General features: G+C 29.3%; 2 protein-coding genes across 7 annotated transcripts; one reads left to right on the forward strand and one right to left on the reverse strand.

Annotated features, from left to right (window-relative positions):
* Positions 1-160: 160 nt before the first annotated feature.
* LOC111026435 (zinc finger MYM-type protein 1-like) lies at positions 161-661 on the forward strand. The gene has a single exon (XM_022304532.1). The coding sequence runs from the start codon at positions 161-163 to the stop codon at positions 659-661; it is 501 nt and encodes a 166-aa protein (XP_022160224.1).
* A 3106-nt stretch (positions 662-3767) lies between these two features.
* LOC111026421 (huntingtin-interacting protein 1) lies at positions 3768-21163 on the reverse strand. Of its 6 annotated transcripts, none has more exons than XM_022304505.1 (19): positions 21093-21163; positions 13640-13776; positions 12655-12718; positions 12349-12548; positions 12043-12262; positions 11697-11971; positions 11442-11632; positions 11162-11267; positions 10728-10812; positions 9608-9696; positions 9445-9528; positions 7256-7387; positions 7048-7195; positions 6677-6754; positions 6464-6610; positions 6151-6377; positions 5830-6083; positions 4757-4986; positions 3768-4672 (listed from the first exon to the last, which is right to left on the reverse strand). In XM_022304505.1, exons 2-19 carry the CDS (start codon positions 13721-13723, stop codon positions 4518-4520), a joined length of 2769 nt encoding a protein of 922 aa, XP_022160197.1. In that variant the 5' UTR covers positions 13724-13776; positions 21093-21163; the 3' UTR covers positions 3768-4517. The 6 variants fall into 6 exon arrangements, with proteins under 6 accessions (XP_022160197.1, XP_022160198.1, XP_022160196.1 ...); XM_022304506.1 differs by having other exon boundaries at positions 13640-13773; positions 21093-21111; XM_022304504.1 differs by lacking the exon at positions 21093-21163 and adding an exon at positions 14084-14426 and having other exon boundaries at positions 13640-13773.
* Between the last annotated feature and the right edge of the window lie 312 nt (positions 21164-21475).

Genomic DNA, 21475 nt, shown 5'->3' on the forward strand with positions numbered 1-21475 from the left:
AAATGATGGACATCTGAAACTAGTAAAAGAAAACCGTAACTTCATTAAATCAATAGGAAGGGTTTTGTTGTATACAGCAGTACAAGGCATAGCTCAAAGAGGTGATAATGAAGGAGAAAGCAGCCTCAATCGTGGAAATTTTGTAGAACTTTTGAACCTTATGGAAAATTTTAATGATGAATTTAAATCAAAAAGAAGATCATTACCAAATAACGCCAAGTACACCAGTCCACAGATTCAAAATGAAATGTTGTCAATTTTTAATGATATGATCCAAGCCATAATAAGTGATGAGCTACAAAAGTCTCAATATTTTTCTATTATAGTAGATGAAACAAAAGACATAAGCAAAATAGAGCAGATATCAGTAGTTATAAGATACTTCTTGAATGGTGTAATTTATGAGCGTTTTATGGGCTACCGAGCAGCTAAGTCATTATGTGCTAAATCTCTTCTTGTATATATTAAAGAAATTATTGCCAATAGTAATATTGATATTATGAAATGTGTTTCACAAACTTATGATGGGGCCAGTGTAATGAGTGGACGGTTGAATGGGGTTCAAGCATTGTTTCGTGAAGAAGTATACCTCAAGCCATTTATGTGCACTGTTATAACCATAGACTTAATCTCATTATATCCGATGTTTGTAAAAATGTAACAAATGTAAAAATGTTTTTTGGTACAGTGGAGAATTTATATATATTTGTATCCGGTTCTTCTGTACATGCAAAATTTGTTAAAATTCAAAAAGATATGAAATACAAATCTATTATTGAGCTAAAAAGAGTATGCTTGACCCGATGGACGGCACAGGTATTTGCTTGTGTTTCATTAAAGAAAGTATTGAGCCCTCTTCTGGTTTTATTAAACAATTTAATTAATGAAAAAAGTGATAGAGCAGCAAGCAGCTGAGTCAAAAGGATTACTTCATTTGATAGATTTCAACTTCATCTTTAATTTGGTTATGTTCTGTTATATATTAGGACTATTTAAAAATACAAGTGACTATTTACAGAATGTTATAATTCTTACATACCTAACTACAACCTAACTCGTACATGTATATACATATTTATGTATATTAATCCGTGGTTTCAACAGATGTATAATCGTTTGTATAAGTGGTCTTATGCAATAGATTGAATTCAGGGTGCGTATAAATTGAAATAATACACTTGAATACCTACTCTTATATACTTAGAATGAATGATTAATGCACTTTTAAACATTATATCTTAAGTTCTTCAAGGTTATTAATTGTTCTTAATTATTTGTATATTTCATCTGAGGATCGTATTATGGACATAATAGGTATTAAAAATGTTTTTACGGAAGTTAAAAGGAATTTTTAAAAATAAAAATATATCAAACTGCAAATAGATAGATTAGAGACAGTACATTTATGTTTAAGCTAAATCATTACCAATTTTAGTTTGTTATATCAATGTATAATTACGGTTGAAGTAATTTAATATGCCTATTATGTAGGTACTTACTATGATATTAGTTAAACTGTTGGTTGAATCAATTTTTTCCAAAAACATTACATTTGAAAATGTCTTAATATTATGTGTATGAAATAATATAATAATCTTTTTCTGATTTTCTCTTTCATATACCCACGAATATTTTTAAATTACAACATAATAACTAAAATGGTTTTTCCTAGTTGAAATATCAAATTTTTTCTACATTTTAACTTAAATCATCTATAAAAAAAACGGTTTATACATTTTTTAGACTTTGTGGTCACGGTATGAACTATCTATAAGGAACCTAGTTTTAAATTTTAAATTCTTTGTTAAAAAAATTAAACATTTCATAATTTGCCAATTAAATACTTTTTACTTTGATACATTTTTTCAAGTATAAACTTTTAGGTAATGTTTTTTTTTTAAAAACATACCCACGTATCTTTAACATTTTTGTTGTGCTTTTAAGCAACTTATAAGACCCCTAACTTTTAAATTTGTTTGACACAAGAATTAAGAACATAATAGCAAAGTATAAATACTTATTTTTTCTCTGTACAGCACAGACTTTTCCCGGGTACCTACTATAGTAGTATAGTACTATATAGTGTCCAAAATTAATGATACTTGACTGGAACCGACAGAACCTCCTGGTGGGTTGTATTGTGACCTCCGCGGTCACCGACCATACTATGGTACCCAGTAGATGCTCAGTCTTGTTAAATACTAGAGTAAGAGTATTAAAATACTTTTTAAGCATCAAATACGTACCTAGTTTAAACTTTAAATACCTTTTTATTCGTTTTAGTTAACATATTTTCTATTTTTATTCTAAACACGCAAATTTAAAAATAAAAAGCCTTATTATTTTACTGTGAATTATACTATTATACTCAAACGAAAATTCTAATACTTCGACAAAAAAAATCAGATAGTTATTATATTTGTATAGTTAGACTAAATCTAAATGATAAGGTGTAAAATTATTTATAAAATTAACGTAAAACATGAAAATCAGTTCTGTTGATGTATAAGATAAAAAATATATTTATAAAAAGTTGTAATGTAAGTAGGTATTTGAAAGTATCTATAAATAGTTTATAGCTAAGGGTACGAGACTAATTATTGAAGCACTCAATATAATCTCATCCTTTCCACCAATTCAATTTCTCATGGCCACTGACTCTCTGTCAGGTTTTCAAGCTCTCAGTTCTAATGTTTTCAAATCGCATCTTTCTCCTCTTATAATCACTATTAAGACATTTTATATTCTCTAACAGAATCTGGTACTGACATTTAATTACTGTGGGTACCAACTACCAAGCCACAATGGAATTGAGATAAATGACCGACAAGCTAGCTAAATCCTCAGCTTTCCTTAGATGTCATTCAAGTACAAAAATCCCATGGTCTGACTTAATCCCCATCTTTAGGACTTGCACATCCAATTTATGGTTCAAACACTGAGAGTCACTCTCTCCTGGCACATAAATTCATCTTCAACCATCCCAATACTACCCTGGTTTCACAACTTCAATATTTCTAGAAAAAGCATAACATCACTCCTTGTCCTCCGGTTTGGCCATACGCAACTTCCTTTTCAGTTCTCATTTCTTTACACCATCTTTGAATGATTCCCCTCTCTGCACACTTCATAATGGCCGAATGGTCTGTGCTATTAACCACTTACTCTTCATCTGCCTCAATCTATCAACACATTGTGACCACCGATTGTCACTTTAGACCTCAACTTAAATCTCTTTCAATACAATAAATATCTTCTCAAACCAACAAGAATATCATTTGAATATTACTATCTTTCTTCAATCATACAGACTTTTAATTTAATCTTATGTCTTTACTTTTTCTTCTTGTAGGAAACTTTACTTTTATATTGTACTTATTAATTGTCAAAACTAAATGTAATCAAAAAGATTTTTTAAGGTAGGAAACAAATTATTATCAGCCAAATAAGTAGTAATAGTTCACATTTTATTATATAAGATGTATAGTAATAATAATAATATAATATAAAAAAAGGAAACATAATTAAATATTTGGTTAAGTTACAATGATTAACAATAGTTTGTGAATTGGCGCAGATCAATGGCCCAATAAGTAAGCTAAGTAGAAAAATTATAAAATATGCCACAAATAAAGTAATAATAAAAAGTTTTAACTTATGTTTTCTTATATTTAGAAAAAAATGTATATAAACATAATGACTTATATCTAATTGATCGCGTGTGCAACAATTATACTCACCGCGGAATAAGAAAGTACCTTGTAGTGCCAGTGGCGATTGGTTTCCCACCCGCAACCTTGTCAGATTTACAAGCCTAAAGATATTATAGTCATACGCCAGACCTGTGCATAGCAAACCTATCTTGGTACGCCGCCCAGGTACATTCTTATTTTACACGATGTGTACGATATAATTATAATAAACATAATATCCATTATTTTAACAATAAATATTAGATTATTTGTTTAATACATTGTTAGTAAAAAACATTAAGATACAAACTACATAACTTTTTAATATAAACGTCAACAAGTGAAATAACATTTAAAAAAATAGAAAGTAATTATTTCAAGCGTGCTCAATAAACAGTAAGAAAGTAAAATAAAAATGGAATCTGAATAATTATTAATAAATAATATTATAGTTATTGTACAAAAGTCCTATACATTCAATGTATGACTGGCAATTTCATAATATTAAAGAACAACTTTATAAACACGAGTAAAGAGATCTCTGAAACTGGTACTATATAGTATTATTTAACAGCCATACAGTTAGGTTACTAAAACCCGTTTTCATGATTAGAAATAAAATGTTAAAAAAATATCAATAATTTAATAAGCTTAAAATGGAATAAGAAGAAATTTAACATGTAATTTGTCTAATAGTAGTAGGTTGAGCAGTAGAAAATTATCAACTTGACAGTCAAATTATTAGAAAAAAAATTATTTGGAAGCAGATTCAATCTGATACAAAAGACTAATATTATAGGTAAGAGAAAATGTTTGTTTTGTTCGCTAACTTTGATCGTCTTGGTAATGTAATTTACGCAATGAAGATAACTTCATTCTTTCTTTTTCTAATGATGACTCTAATTCTAACACACGGACTTGGCACTCAATTTCTAAACGTTTTGTTTGATGTTCATTCAGGACACCTAAGTCTAGTTCTTCTGAAAAATATATATAGAAAAAATAATAATAAATAAATTCTGAACAAAAATATTATAACTATTAATTGTGTAGTTGTTTTTTACCTGTTTGTTGAACTAATTGGGCACAAGATTTGGCAGTGGCTACCACCGTAGCAGTAGCATTTGTAACATTACGTGAAGCTTGTGATAATTCAGCCAAATTATCGCTGTTTCGTGAAGCTTTTACACGGCTGGCAACTACAAGTTGTGCTGTTCCAGCAGCCACACAATGAGAAGCAACTATTAATCTTTCTAATTTTCCTTCGCCACTTACAGCCTCATTTGCCGCATCTCTGTTAAAACCATATTTAATTTTTAGAACATAATTTATGAACAATTTATTATTTTTAGACTATGATTAAATACAAATTCATATATTATATTTTTACATGTTCATTATCAGTTAAAGTAACAGTATCAACATCTTAACACAGTTAACTTATACATTACAAAAGTGAATAATATCTTAAAAAGTTTTCAAAATATACTAAACTATGATGTAACAAATTTAAAAAATTTACTTTAAAACAAAAACTAATAACTAGTAATATAAAAATATTTGCACTTATAATTTAACCCAATCCAACAAAATAAAGAAAAATGTTGTATAGTAAGACGTAAGTAATATGATTATAATGGAGATATAATTAAGCATTTATATTAATAAACATTTCTATTAAGAAATACTTTAAAAATAGGTCTGATATATAAATAAATTATTTTTATGATTAGTGAATCAAACTAATAATTAATAAGTATTGATTTTGTTACCAATTTTAACCATCAAATAACTGATAAATCTAATCCAAATTTAAATTTAAAAAAAAAAATCAAATATTTCTTTATTTATAGAATTCTATAGATTTGAAAGTCAAAATTCTGTTGAGCTTAGAATATAGTCGAGTACAGTTGGTTATGTCCAAACAACTTTGCTAGCAAAAATTATGCTCATTTAAAATAATTATCGCTTTCTGTAATATCTATACTCAGTCAATAATAAACAAATTTGTTTCCCACAACTTCAAAAAAAATGGTGTGGGCAAAATAATGTGAACTTCTTGAAAAAAACTTATTTTATGTTATTTATATATTATTATAGCTACATTTTTTCAATATTCAATAATATTGGTACTTACAGCAACCCTTTAGCACCTAAACCAATAGATTTGGCTGCAGAAATAAGTCCTTCAGTCCACTGATGGTTACGTTTATAAAATTCTTTAGCTGACCCATTAGAACCTTGATTAGCTACAATTTCAGCTTGAAGTTTGCGTGATTTGTGCACCAAGACTCTGATTGCAGCCATAAGAGAAGTACATGATTCCAAAATTTGTTCATTAACTTCCAATTTAATTCCAGAATGTGCGGCTCTAGATTCGGTGATCATTTCCTAACATTTTAGATATATGGAATTATTATTTTAAAAAATATTTTGTATTTTAACTTTTAATGTGTACTTGAATGCGTTTAGCTGCTTCTTCAATTGCTCTATCCATTATACTAAGCTCATCTTCAACCAAATCACCCAAAGATTCATTTGCTTGTGTTGAAGACGCCATAGATTCTACATCATTCAATGTATTGTTAAGACCCTTACAACATTCATCAATTTTGATACCCGTCTGCCAAGCTGTTAAGAGTTTTACACTGTCTTTTCCTACTTGTTTGCATTTATCTAACAGCTCTAGATATAATATAAATAATAAAATTATTATTGACAAAATAAGTAATACCAATATTAAATAACAAAACAGGGTGAAAATTATTTACTTTGAGCATCATTCAGGTCAGATTTTGTGTTTGATACAGCTTTTCCAAAAATAATGTACATGGCAACATAATGGGCAAACCCTGCAACCTCGTCTTTTCCTTTTTCAATGGTACTAACAAGTTTTTCTTTGATTAGAGATACACATTCTAAATCGACCAAGAGAAAACAAATATTAGAAAGTACTACAATTATAATATATTTGGACAACATACCAGGCGAACAAGTAGCTGAAGACATAGAAGGATCATCTATAATTGCACATGTATGTTCAATTATTTTACGACAGCATTCTAATAAAAATCACATATTGTATAAACATCAAATAAGTAAAATAAATAGGCATGTTGTACACCAGGGGTCATTAAATAACATTCGGCATACAAATTTTATCCGACCCACAAACAAGAAAAAAAAGTAAAAACCAATATTAATATACTATCTAGTGTCGTAATTTATCATTTTTGTTCACATGGTTTTTACCGATTTTAGTAATTTTGATAGTCCTCAAACAATTTCCTGACTTAATTCTTTCCTTAAAAATTATTAATGTGTGATCCCATTATAAATAACATTATGTACTAACCAAACCAAAGAGCATTATTTGAAAATCGTAATTCCTCAGATTCTGAAAGTCTTAATTCTAAATCAGATTTTATAAGTACGGCATCAGTCAATTTTTGCTTTGCTTCACTAACTTCAGTCTTCAATACTTCAGTTGCCATCAGAAGTTCCTAATCAAAAATTATTTGTTGATATAAATATGTATATGGTTTGTATAATATTATACATACATCATTTTGACGAGTGGTTGAATCCACAGTAGTTTGGAGTGCTATTAATTCCTCTTCAAACTTTATTCTTTGAGGTCCCATATTAACTTCAACAGTACGCATGTTGGACAACTGCTTGTCTACGTCAGATTTCTATAATAACCAGATTTATTTCAAAATACAACATTTTTTTAAATAAAATATACACTAATATAAACATCAATATTGTACATTTATCTACTATATAAATACTTATAAACATCATAAAATATTATATAACACGTTTTAATTAAATTATATTTATAGATGCTCATGACAGGAATGGTAAAATTGTAGATTTTTGTACATGCCTACGAAGTTATTTTTGAATAGTGGGATTTTCAAAAAAATGTTAATATTAAGTTTTTTATTTTATAAATTTTAAAAATGTTATTTAAACACAAGTAAAACTAGCTTCACTTATCAATGTATTATTCCTTTGTTTTAATTTGATCAAATTCATAGGTTGGGGGGAAATAAACATACACAAATAATAAATGAATACAGGGTATTTTTCATGAAATGCAACTATAAGGATATGAAATAAAAATTATTTGCAAGTGCCATTATAATTTGGTCAGCATGACACCTTTAGGTTTGCCACCGCTGGCTTATAGTATTCTGCAAACAGATTTCATCTAAATGGACAACAAGAATTTGTAATAAGTCATTTTATTTGAATCATAAAATATATATCACTTATATAACTTAATATCAAGTAGTATAATTTTAATTTGAAAGACATTTAGATTATTTTGGTGCTTGAAAAATTATAAAGAAATAGCAAAATAAATGATAATAATTGGAAATAAAACCTACATAATGAGCGAATAAATTATATTTTTATCTTCAATAATATAATAGAAGGTCAATACAATAATAAAAATAATGATGGTCAAGCTAATTTTACATATGTTAATATCTACAAAGGAATATTATTTAATATTTATACTTATATATTGATATAGATACCTACAGTGATGCTTACTACAATGCCCAATGAAATACTACTAATTACACTAAATTATATACATCTGTTTCTAATTTCCAAACTACTTTCGTTTTTAAGTGGACAAAAATTATTAAATTACAATAATATATTAATTTTACACATGTATTCCGTTGAATTAACCTTAAAAATATCATTTCAGTTTGCTACAGTGCTATACAACATACATTGTATGTATGTATAATGTTTGTAATTCATAAATATTGTTAACTTTTAACTTGAACTATGTATTATTTTAAATACTATTAATATTTTTGAAAATATTTACAAAATTATACAATTATTTTGGAATATTGTTATCATTATTTAAGTTTTACTTTTTTGAAAGACAACATACATTTTTCATATTCCAAATTAGAATATTTTTCTAATCCCTTCATTTGATAGTTAAGAATTCAATGACTAATATATAGTTAATTAATTAGTATATCAACTTCATTGAGCAAACTAGTAGCAGAGGAGTACCCAGCAAGATGTCGGGCCACTATTTTATTCTTCTATATCAGTGATGCCCAACCTTTTTTCCTCGGCGGGCCACTTTGGTAAACATTTGTAATCGAGCGGGCCACCAAATATAAAAGTACTCATAATCTCAATCTTAATATAATTTAGTTAGGTACACATAGTAGGTTGCAATATAAAAACATTTTTATATACTTTTTATTTTTATATTTGTATTTTTTATTTATAAATTAATTAAAATCGTATTTTGTAATAATTTTACTTTTTTTGGAATATTTTGTTTTATTTTAATAATTTGTAACGGGCCACATGTGGCCCGCGGGCCGCGGGTTGGGCATGACTGTTCTATATTTTAAATTTTTATAAATAATTAATTACTAGCTTAAATTTAATTTTTAATTCCAACATTTAACGAAAAAATATTCTGTTTAAGAGTAAACAGTTCTTATTTTTAATAATAATGAGATTTTGAAAATTTGATGAAAATTATCCCACATAATGTATTAAAATAAATTAAGTTTAAACAAGCACTACACCCTTGACCAACTATTATCATAATATTCAACTATAAACTAAAAATATATTTGAATAACTAAATCAATTAAAAAAGAGAACCATAATTTGTACAACCAATCATTCAATAATTGACCTACACCTTCCCAATACCTTGCCCATCACATAAAACACAACTATAGCTTACAATGGACAGTAACAAGGAATTGGCAGCCTGAGCAAATCTAGTCATTTTTTCAGATCCTTTCAGTGACTTATCGACGACAGCTTTCTAAAAATTAGTTATTTAGCGCACCAAACTAAAAACATAATATTATGATGTAAATAAGAGTTTGATAACAAATTATTACCTGTCTTAACAATGTAATATGTTCTTCTCTCAATTTTGTATACACTTCTTTCAATTTGTTAAACTTTTCTTCAAGCAATTTATATTTTTCTATAAATGATAATTATAATTTTAAAATATTATAAATGCTGTTACTAATATTATAATTATAATTTATTAATGCAAATGTAACTGAAATCATACACGTGATTCAGCTGATTATCAAACAATTCTCTAGATCACAATAATTTTCAAAGTAAAATATAAATTTTAGTGAGCATCAAACATCTAGTAATAAAAATCTGGATGTCTATTACACATTAATATAAAAATTAGAATATTACAAAATACTTATTGATGACTAGAGTCCGGATTTGTATGCACTCAAAAAGGCCAAAATAGTATGCATTTATGCATCAAAAAACTTCAAAATATGCACTTGATATGCTCTTATTTTTTTTAATAATACGCAAAAATATGCTCTTATACCCAAAATACATGCATTTTAATATTTTTTTTTAAAATGTCTTCCATAAATAATAATTCAACAAAATTAGATAAACTTAATTTTTTAATTATAGACATTGACTTTAAACATTTATTAAAGAACAGTAAATATTTAATGAAGAGCAATCCATGTTTTTATTAAAGTTGGAATAGTGCTTTGACTTTTCGGCATTTTAAAATTTATAAATTGTAATGAAATGAAAATTGTAATTAATAAATTTACGGAACGCGAATTAGGAAATGATATATCAGCACTAGTGCACAATTTACTGGCGATAACATACGGAGAATAACATTTATTTCCCAAAAATACGTAATGAACTAATAATTTCAGCGATGAAATTGAAACAAAATAATTGGCTTAATTAACTTTTATACAAAATATGCTTGAATATGCAAAAATGTTCAAATATGCAGTCATCTCTAAAATATGCATTTAAATGCAAAATAAACTTTTTTCTATGCATTATCTGTTACACAAATCGTCCACATTTCTTACTCCCATCGAAATGCATACACTCATTACAAATATATAAATGCATACAAATCCGGACTCTATTGATGACACACATAATTCTCCACTACAGTATTGACTATGACATTTTTGTCTTAATGTATATTGTATGACAACTTACTATCCAATTCATCAAAATTGTCCATAGAATTTACTTGGTGTAGTAAATCATCTCTGATAAGCCTTTCTTGTGTTAACTCACTGTCCTATGGAATTTAATAATCAATAAATAAAATAAATAATTTATACGATACATTATTAAAGGATTAACTAAAAAAGACTGATTTTTTTTTATTGTATAAACATATAGTAGTGCTTCAAAAAAAAAATTTTGTTGATCTTAAAATTGTTGTTTCACAATTACTTCTGTATTTAATACAAGTTGATTTTCAAGAGTGTCATCGTAAAACCACACCATCCACCAGACAGTAACCACATGGGAGTAGTTGTCCTCTAAGATAACCAAAACTTTTTTTGAAGCACTTCTATATTATCATTCAATAGAAAAAATCAATCTTTATTTGTAGCATCGTCCTCTTTTAATAAGACCCATACTTTTTTTGCCAATTCCATTTCTAATGTAGAAACTTGTTGTTTTAATTGAATTATTAATGATTGATGAGCGTTCAATTCTCCGTGTAAATGCTGAATCATGTTGTCCCTGCAAAGTATGTTCATAGATGTATTAATTACATTTAGTATTATAGAAATAAGAATTAATAAATATCCATACTAATTTCAACTGTAGAATATATATAAATACTGTTCATAAAATTATGTGAAGTACATAAGTTTAAGTCCCTATTTTGTTTACTAAAAAAATAAAATGATATACCTTTGGGTTAAAATATCAGGAGACAAAGATCTTTGACTTGTTTCACTGCTAGTGACGCTATTACCAATTCCCAGATCAACAAGTTCACCAATCATACTATTACTCTCTGACGGATCTTCATCTGGTAATACAATGGCAGCTTGAGTAACATAGGTAGATAATTCCGCTTGTACCAAAAAATTTGGAGGGTTCTAATACATATAATAGTAATCATAATCATAATTAAATGTAAACACTATTTTATAATTATTTTACCTCAGGTAAAAGAGGTATCTGTATTAGTGTTTTAAAATACTGAAGATTAGATGACCCCAAATAAAATTGACGTAGTATGGTAAATTGTCTTAGGAAACGTTTTCTATGGCCAGATAATAGATCAGGTGGTAGCGTAGCATGCATTTTAAACAGGATTTTCACACATAGATCATACAACTGTGCAGAATCTAATATGCAAGGCAATAAAGGAGCCAATCGACACTGGCCATGGCTAGTCATTGAATTTGAGCGAGACATATCCAATGAACCAAAAACTAAAAGAAAAAATAAATAAATACACATGACCAGAACAATATAAATTATGAGTTTCCATAATTACACTTACTTGCAGACTGAAGTCCTAGAATTTCATCAATATAATCAAACATTTCCACACACATTTGAAAATAATTATTTACGTCATTGTCTCCAATTCTACAAAGATCTTCTTCGGATAAAACTAGATTGCCGGGGAATCCAGGGTTTCGTCTATGAAAATCTAATTTTGTAAGTAGTAATTGACAATACTGTTGAATGAGCTTTCCATAACCATCTTTTAAATGAACCTTTAAATTGCATATATAATACAATTTATTGATAAAATGAAAACTATTTTTCTATATAATGATGACGAGAAAAAATTTAACTGTACCCATAATTTTCCTAAGTCCTGTAAAAGTGTTTTGTGTCTTTGTGATGACGCTACAACATTTGGATGGCCTTCCCGCAAAACTTTATGTAACACGTGGCAAAATTTCCAGGCCACAATACGGTGTTCTTGTAATGGTAATTTAGTGACACAACGCCAAAAAGTCTCTGCACTTTTCTCTTGAAATGTACCTATAATGGCATCTAAAATAATTTGTTATAAGGAATTAATTTTATGGATTATTGAAAATTATAAAATAAGTATTATAATATATTTTATATAATTTATTATGTATTAAGAAAAGGATACTTCTAGCATGTTTTTCTTTTACTGGGTTCTCCAATGTATTGATTGCTTTACTAATGCTTGCAGCCTGAAAAAAATATAATAGGTACAAAATAATACTAGGTATATGACAATTTATATCTAATCATACAAAATTCAGTTTTCCCATTTTTTGGAAGCTTGTGGTTTAGATCTAATTAGTTTTTAATCTAAGGTAAGTGCAATAAGTATTACTTGTAAGTGTCAGTAATTAAGTATTATTAAAATAACAGGAATAGTTACTGTAATAGTAAGAATAGTTTTAATATAACATAGCACCTACATTTAAAATAAATTATTTGGGAGTACTTATTTACATTGACTTATTACTCGCATTAAAGAAATAATGAATCATAATAAAATAAATAATTCATACAGATATCAAAAATAAAATAAAATAGGTAAGCCAATACATGTAAATAGGTATAACTGTATAAAAGTTCTTACATGAAATTCTTCCATTATTACAATGAAAAATTTGGTGCAGTTTGTTACACCTCTGAAAAATATTACTGAAGGTGACAAAAAGTAGAAAATGTACTCAGTTCTTCTAAATGTGGCTATAAAACACTGCACTATCTAATTATAAGATACTTATTATTCAATTTAATAAAAAATAAAACAAAAGTTATGGTATGAATGATGACAATAGTCTAAGTTATAAATGTATAATCAATACTAATCATTTAATTATTGTTCAAGTGAAATCTTTATCTCAAAGTATTTGAATAATATTAACATGTTTAATTGTAACAAGTGGTATTGGCATTGGGCCAATACATAGGTTTGAAGTGTTTATTTTCTACTACAAACTATAGGGTCCATGTATATTATATTATATATACATATAATGTATACATTACATTGCAATAGCGATGACGGAACACGTCAAAGTGGACGTACAGCTAGAACAAGAGGCTGAGGTGTCAAGGTTACCCGACAGAATCCTACTAATTTGTTGATACCTTACCTGAATCTTTTCAAAGTGCTCACGTTCCTGGTCCAGACTAGTCTTTCGGTTTTGCAACACCCTTGGCAACGATAGGGACGACATGACACGACAGTTGATTGAATGAGCCGCAGCCGTCGTCGGCGCCGCTGGTTCTGCTGGAACACACAATTCGATTGAAGATGACGTTCCGGTATTAATAAGACGACTGCCGGGTCACACGTTCCATTCGTGCTGTACCACCATCGGTTATGTACCGATTTGGCCACCGGAAACGAGGTAACATATTGAACATACGACGACGGCGATATAACAGGTATGACAATATTATACGTTTGCACACAAAACGGAACGGCGACGACCGGAAGTATCAGAATACGGAATACGGAACACAACGAATTCGAACCACTTGAAGACGTTTAGGTATAATAGTATTAATAATATTAGCAATATTGAGATACTTACACAGTTACACGACGTTGATTGGGCGGGAAAGGGTAAACGGAGGAAAAAAACCACAGTATACCTTCACCATACACAGACCCACGAACACGGTGCCCCCACAACAAACTCAATTTACTACGTTTCACTTGGATTCATTCATAATAATGGTAACGCACTACTATCACTGACAACGACTGTCCGCACTCCGCGCTCCGCACTCCATCAACGATTCATTGATACGCCGCCGCCACCGCTACCACCACCACCGGATGTAATAATAATAAATGGCTATTTATGTTCCGTGTCTGTGCGTGTGCGGAGAACAACATACTGCGACAGAGGACCACGATCGCCTTAGTGCAGCCAACTGATCCTCTCCCCCCGCGGTTCTCACGAGTGGGGCGACACTGCGGACGGACACGACCACCGGGCACAGACGTTTGAGCGGCGACGGTCTGTTGAATGTTGATCGTCGTCGTTGTTGTTGTTATTGTTTATATTATCATTTATCATAGTTATTAATAAAATATTTTGTTGACTGTTGTTATTCGAAATTATAAGTTCTGGTTGGTGGTTTTTTGTTGTTGTTGTTGGTGTTGTTGATTTTTTGGTCGTTGTTCTGTTTTTTTTTTAAATTAAAAACGCGCAAGATATATCTACCATAAAATAATAACACTCTAATTCCATTACAAATATATTGAGCCTAGTGGACCCATAAAATTGACTTGACGTGAATTATACTCGTATAGAAATATTTGATTCATGACATTTTAAACAAACATAAAAATAAATAAAAATATGACATAAAATGTAAATAAATAACATGTATTTGGTAGTATAGATTTGTACAATATCGTATGAGCTATCTAGGTTCAACCTTGAACATGTACAAAGTGTGAACATGCATTAAAATAAAATATGTACATTTAAATACGAAGGTTTATTGGAACGACTTATTGTAAGCAATATATTAATACATATAAAGGGGAATTCACAGCTCGCCGTGTCGTGTAGAGTTGAATATATTCAACTTGTAGGTAACGTGTTACCAGTATTCTGTTACCTATCTGATTCTGTCAAAAATGGGTTTGGGTAAATATACTCCCGTTTTTCATTATTTGTATTTTTATTTTGTATTTTCCAAATATTAAAAAATTACTGGTAATTTTTACTTTTGGCACCCAAAGGTACCAGCTATACCCAATTTCCTATCTAAAACCTCCTTCAGAGTAAAAAAATTGAAGTATTTTTACTGCTCCGAAAGGTGATAACAGACAAAAAAAACTACACACACATAATAACATTGTTTTTTAAATCAAAACATTCAACGCATTTAACGTTTAGCCTTGAAAATATTCCATATAATATTTATAAAGTAATTTGTTTTAATAATTATTTATTTCATTATTTGTGTATTTTTAAGTCATTTTAATTCTGTCTATTGGAAATTTGGAAGTGAGCTGCGACAAAAATTGAAAGGATAAAACAATTCTTACAAGCAGGCAACATTTAACAAACCTTGAAGACTGCAATAATAATATTATTATGTACAAATATGAACATACTATAATATAATTTATATATAATATTATATACCACACGCTGGCCTTTCTTTCTGCTCTACTGCAGGGCTACGACGACAACGGCAAAAGTTCAGATATGCAGCCAACTATATAGGTTACCTGGTTACATATATGCATACACATTTTAAACTGTAGGACTACCGCAGTAGCCAGTAATTGAAAATAATAATTCAAACCGATGATAAAATGTGTACATATATGTACTATTATTATTACTAATTTATTCATTTATTTTTACTTTATTTGGTACTTTTAATTTTTATCAGCAATCGACACAGTTCCCAAACGAACATGATCTTAGAGAAGCTAAGATATGCTTCTCGTTATTTTTAATATTTAGTGGTGGGTGGGTGGGTGATGTGTGCTCAATACGAATGTAAAAAACCAATAACTAAATAATATATTATCGTAGGCAAATAGTAATAAACTAATAACTAATAGTGATGCTATAGTACCCATAGTACTCGTGTTTATTATAAATTGGTTGTGGGAGGGTGGGTGGNGGTGATGTGTGCTCAATACGAATGTAAAAAACCAATAACTAAATAATATATTATCGTAGGCAAATAGTAATAAACTAATAACTAATAGTGATGCTATAGTACCCATAGTTCTCATGTTTGTTTATTAAAAATAGTTAGTAAGAAGGTGGGCTCTGTGTCAATTTTAGGTTGCTTATGGGTTATTTTAGGTTCGTTTCGCCACTTAATCGACAACCGTACGCACGTAATGATAAAATAATTGTCTCCTGTACAGTGCACAACAATGCTGTTGTAAGACTTTGTACACAACCGCAAAGACCATAATAATATTCTTATAACTGCGTCGGCGATTGTGTTGTACATAATATTTATAAATATTATGTAGGGAAAATAGAATTGTTGCGGTGTTGCGCTATAACAGCAGAAGTTATACATGTATTAATATACGTAGGTAAAAAATATGTACAATGCAATATTGCTTTTGCTTGTTATACTTATAGTGTATAGTCTATAGACAGGGGTTAAAGGGGAGGGGGTACAGGAGGACTTGGTCCCGCTACCTCTGACGGCGGGTAAAAAGCGTCCCCTTTAACAAATTACGATTTTATACATTGGACATTATACATAAAATTATATATGGAGCGCTTAAAACTATATGGAGACATTAGTCTCCTCTAGAATTTTTTCCCGCTTTAAACCCAGTCTATAGACGATTCGAAGACTAAAGCTTATCCGTTTATGCAGAGGCGATCTAATTATTTTGTCATTATTATCATATATGTCATATGGTATTATAGGTACGGTGTAAGACTGTTTCACTTCAGAGGATGCTACTCATGAATTTGTTGTCTCCGTCTTATACACACGTACTCAAGAACATTCTTCGGTTTTTTTAATTTTTAAGTGAGATATGAGTATAGGTATTTTCAATTTGTGATATTTCACATACTCATTTATAACCTAAAAGTTTGATAATATGTCAATATTAACTCTAATATCAAAACTAACAGCACACAATTGAAAATTTGAAACTATGGAACGAAATTTGTTATGTCGTAAGTTTGTAAGATGGATGTTTCGACGAACTTATAAGAACAAAAGTTTATTTTCATTTTATATTATAATATTATATTGTGTTTCAAAATTTAAGAAAGCTAGTTTGCTGACCTGGTTTTTAAAAAAAAAATGTTATAATTATCTATTGTATTATATTATGATATCTTATACTTGGATATAGGTCAGTAATAACCTATAACTTTATAAGTAACAAAAAACGCTATGTATACCACTTACCTGTATGATATCCGATTGAGAGTTAATCATGGATGATAAAATGTTTATTCACAACATTATAAAACGTTTGGACGTTTGGTGATATTGTATTATAATAAACTGTGCTCATTGAACATTTTTCATAAACATAGATCGTATTATAAATATTATTATACTATATTTAGGTGTACGCACGTGAAGAGAAAGCGTGTGAACTGTATTATAACACAACGGTCCTCGACGTACCTATGGTGGTCACGAATTATAAACAGCGAAAAAACCATCATTATAATAATAAGTAATTAGTTTGATTATTGATATTACGATTAACGCATTTATAAAACATGTCTGGAATATGCCATCGTGATCAATATCATTGATCCGACAGATCAATAAAGTATTGTTAAAATATGAAATTAATAATAATACTGATTTAGATATTTCGTGTCCGTCGTGCGTAATACAAAAATAAAATATACTGAGGATATGCATAACTGTATAAGTGGAGCGTACAGGTAAATCGTCTTCAAAACCGACCGAGATTTGAGTGCTATTTCATAGATAATTATCTACATTCTGCCTTTCTGCATATGATTATATTATTATAATACTCTTAACCATAGAACAATGGTTTAACTGTTGCTGGTGTCTAGGTGCTCGCACATAACAATATTCGCATTTTAACATTTAATATATCTGGCAAACTACCTGTAATTATATGATAAGATAACATAAAAGTATTTAAAATAATAAAACTGTCAGTCTGGCTTTAAAATTTAGAACGTGTCAACATATTACTATATGGCGGCATGTCATTGAAAATAAAGTATTAATAATGGCTCAATACGAGTACAATCGATACATAATACTAAGTATATTAATATATTCTAACGTGACCATTAGATATTAAATATTAATCTTTACGGAAGACACTTAAGGGTACCTAATTATTTCAAAAAATTTTAACGTTTTTAATAATCGTTAAAACCCACATTTTTCTAAAAAGTAAAATATTTATAAGTTATAACTATAGGTAAGTACAATAATAAACTACGCCTTTTCTAAAGTCTGATTTTTATAGATCGGAATTATCTGAATAATTCAATTAATTCAAAAACCTAACCAAAATGGTCCTCGGCTCCAAACAAAGAAAAATACAAATTTAAACTTTTCAATCAATATCCCAATGGACCCAAAGTGTCAAAATGTAAAAGAGATACTGTTAGTTTTTAAATTATTTAAAAATAAATTTTCAATTTGTAATGGATTGTAACTGTGAAATATACATTAAAAGATAAAATTATTGAGTAGGTATTCAATTGTTACAAAATACATAGCTTATATTATAATAATTTATTATAATGCTAACATCCAGAAAAAAAATGCAGGAATCCGAACTTTAAAAGTTTTTAAATACAGAGATTACTAATTGTCATCATAATCGCAGTTAATAATGTTTGCGATTGTACATAGTTATCGAAAACCGTAAATAGGCAAAGACCATATTATTGCGTATGTGGCATACGATGTACGTGCAATGTGCATTGGTATTAAAATATAACAAGATAATAAAATCAATGGTATGCGATTTAACTTTCGTTTAATGTAGTGACTTACTGCACTTATCAGTCGGTTACCAAAATTATTACATTAATAAGTGGCTAACACTATAAAATGCAGTCGTCGATGTATAACGTTACAGGCGTAGTACAAAAAATTGACTCAAAAACAAAAATGAAATATTCCATGCGTCATTTGCCTGATGGAAAACGTGCTAAAATATACTATTTATAGGTACCTAAAAGAGCAAATAAGGGAGGCGGCTTTAGGGGTTAAGCCCCCTAAAAAATATAATACAATTTGTAAGCTTATTCAATATTATAATAGGTTCAGCTAATCAGCTTCCCCCAAACCGCAAAGGCTATTTTTGCCTATGTAGATATACCAAACAGTGTACAAATGTTTCAGTCCCCATGTGGAAGTGCCACATAAAAATAGATGATAATAGAGGTACCTATATTATTATACTTGTATAATAGTATTCTCCGTATGTACCTAATTGCAAAGCCGGCATTAAGGCGGAGAGCCATTTTTTTTTAGGTGAGACCTTCAGAATACATTTTTTTGTAACGTGAGGCAAGGACCTCGCTGGCCATGCAATACTTAGTTCCTACATAATATGCAAAAATATTTTGGATTTGATAAAATAATGAAGTATTAACTGTATTTATTTAAAATACAGGGTGATTCCCCAAGCATGCCCACCTCCATTTTTTCCTTTAATAATGAATTTATTCATTGATTTTTGGAATTTTTAAATACACCCACTCAGAGACCATATACTTTCAAATTCTTGATTTTTTTTTGTACTACTTGAGGAGTGTCCTGTGGTGATAAAAACATCTGTTTTTCTAATGAGAATCCTATAACTTCTTTTACTATGAACTAATTAATGGATAATTTTTTTTATGTACCACATTCAAAATTCAAATGAGTAGTTTCTTAGTTATTAAAATATTTGTGTGAAGGATAATAATCCTTAAATAATTAATATGAAATAGCCTTAAAATTGGATTTAGTAGGCTTTTATTATACTTGCGCCATTTTTTTAATAATTATTAATATCGCGATAGATATTAATATTAATGGCTACAATTTTAAATTCACCTGCATAGCCCTCATATCTTAATCTTATTAACTCATTACGTCATGGACCTTTTATCCTTAGAACTCAAAGTTAAATAACTCAAAAACTAATATCATACAAATTTTGATTTTTATACATTAACAACTTCAGAAAAATGATCTACTGTATAATTTATAGTTGAATGGGGGCGTTGTCATTTCAAAAACAAAAGTTTTTATCTCCACAAGACACTCCATAAGTAGTACAAAAAATCTCAAAAATTTGAAAAACCAGGTTTTTAATAACTGCATTATTGAAGAAAAAAAGGAGGCGAGCATTGCTTGGTGAATCACCTTGTATTACCTAATATAATTGTAATTTGTAGTTATCTGTAGAATATAATATACACACGACTCGCCGTGCTATATAAGTGCTATATAATATCTATACATATAGGTACAACCGTACAACTCAGTTTCTAATGTAACATATTATTACACCGTCACATATTTGGGCATTGAATCGATACAAATTATTTTTGTCCCTTTGCACAGCGTCTGAACTACTGAACCGACTTCAACCGATTTTTTAATAACACTTAAATCTTCGATTGTCACTAGGTATCGTGTAATAATTTTAAATTTAAATAAATATCGTTCCATCTTGTAGAAGATGGGTGTTAGCGCATTGCAGTTATTAACTAATTATTCGACAAACATATTATTATGATGTGAATACGGATGAATGTTTAATGATAATAGTTATAGCCTATACTAATAGGTACCTAGTGTAATGACTAATACCTAAGTTTAAGTCTTTAAGTATACTTAAGTATGTTGTATAATATAAGGTATTAAGCCCGTGATTCATGGCGGCCACTGCGAGCACGTGTGATGACTGTGCGAGATAGGAAGTAAATATTGTTAATAAAATATTTATAATAGCAATATTGATGTCAAATCACAATATACCTAAACGCGTTATTCGCCTATAACTGTATTGGTATTACAACACATAAAGTATTGTACTATTTACCCACTAATAAGTAATACTAACGATAGACTTACCTACCCGCTGCGATAAGGAAGGCGTTGCGATCGGGAGAGATGCTGCTGCGCCGAGAAATTCGCGGGCAATACTCTGGTGCGATTATAATGCGGACTGAAGCGGTTCATAAACTTGCGCGATGATCCATATTATTATTACGATCGAGCAGCATGCCGTTTAAATCACAGCGACTGCCGACTTATCACACTTATCGACAACTAAAAACCCAACGAATCTCTTTTAAATTAAAAACCGTGCGATTACCACTATGGATCATATACAGGATGATTCACTAAGCATGCTTACCCCTATATTTTCTCCAGCTGTGCAATTATTCAAAATCTGATTTTTAATATTTTTCAATGCCAGGCGCGGATCTAGAACGTATTTACGGGGGGGGGGG

The sequence above is a fragment of the Myzus persicae genome, unplaced genomic scaffold (genome assembly GCF_001856785.1).
Source record: "Myzus persicae strain clone G006 unplaced genomic scaffold, MPER_G0061.0, whole genome shotgun sequence".
NCBI lineage: Eukaryota > Metazoa > Arthropoda > Insecta > Hemiptera > Aphididae > Myzus > Myzus persicae.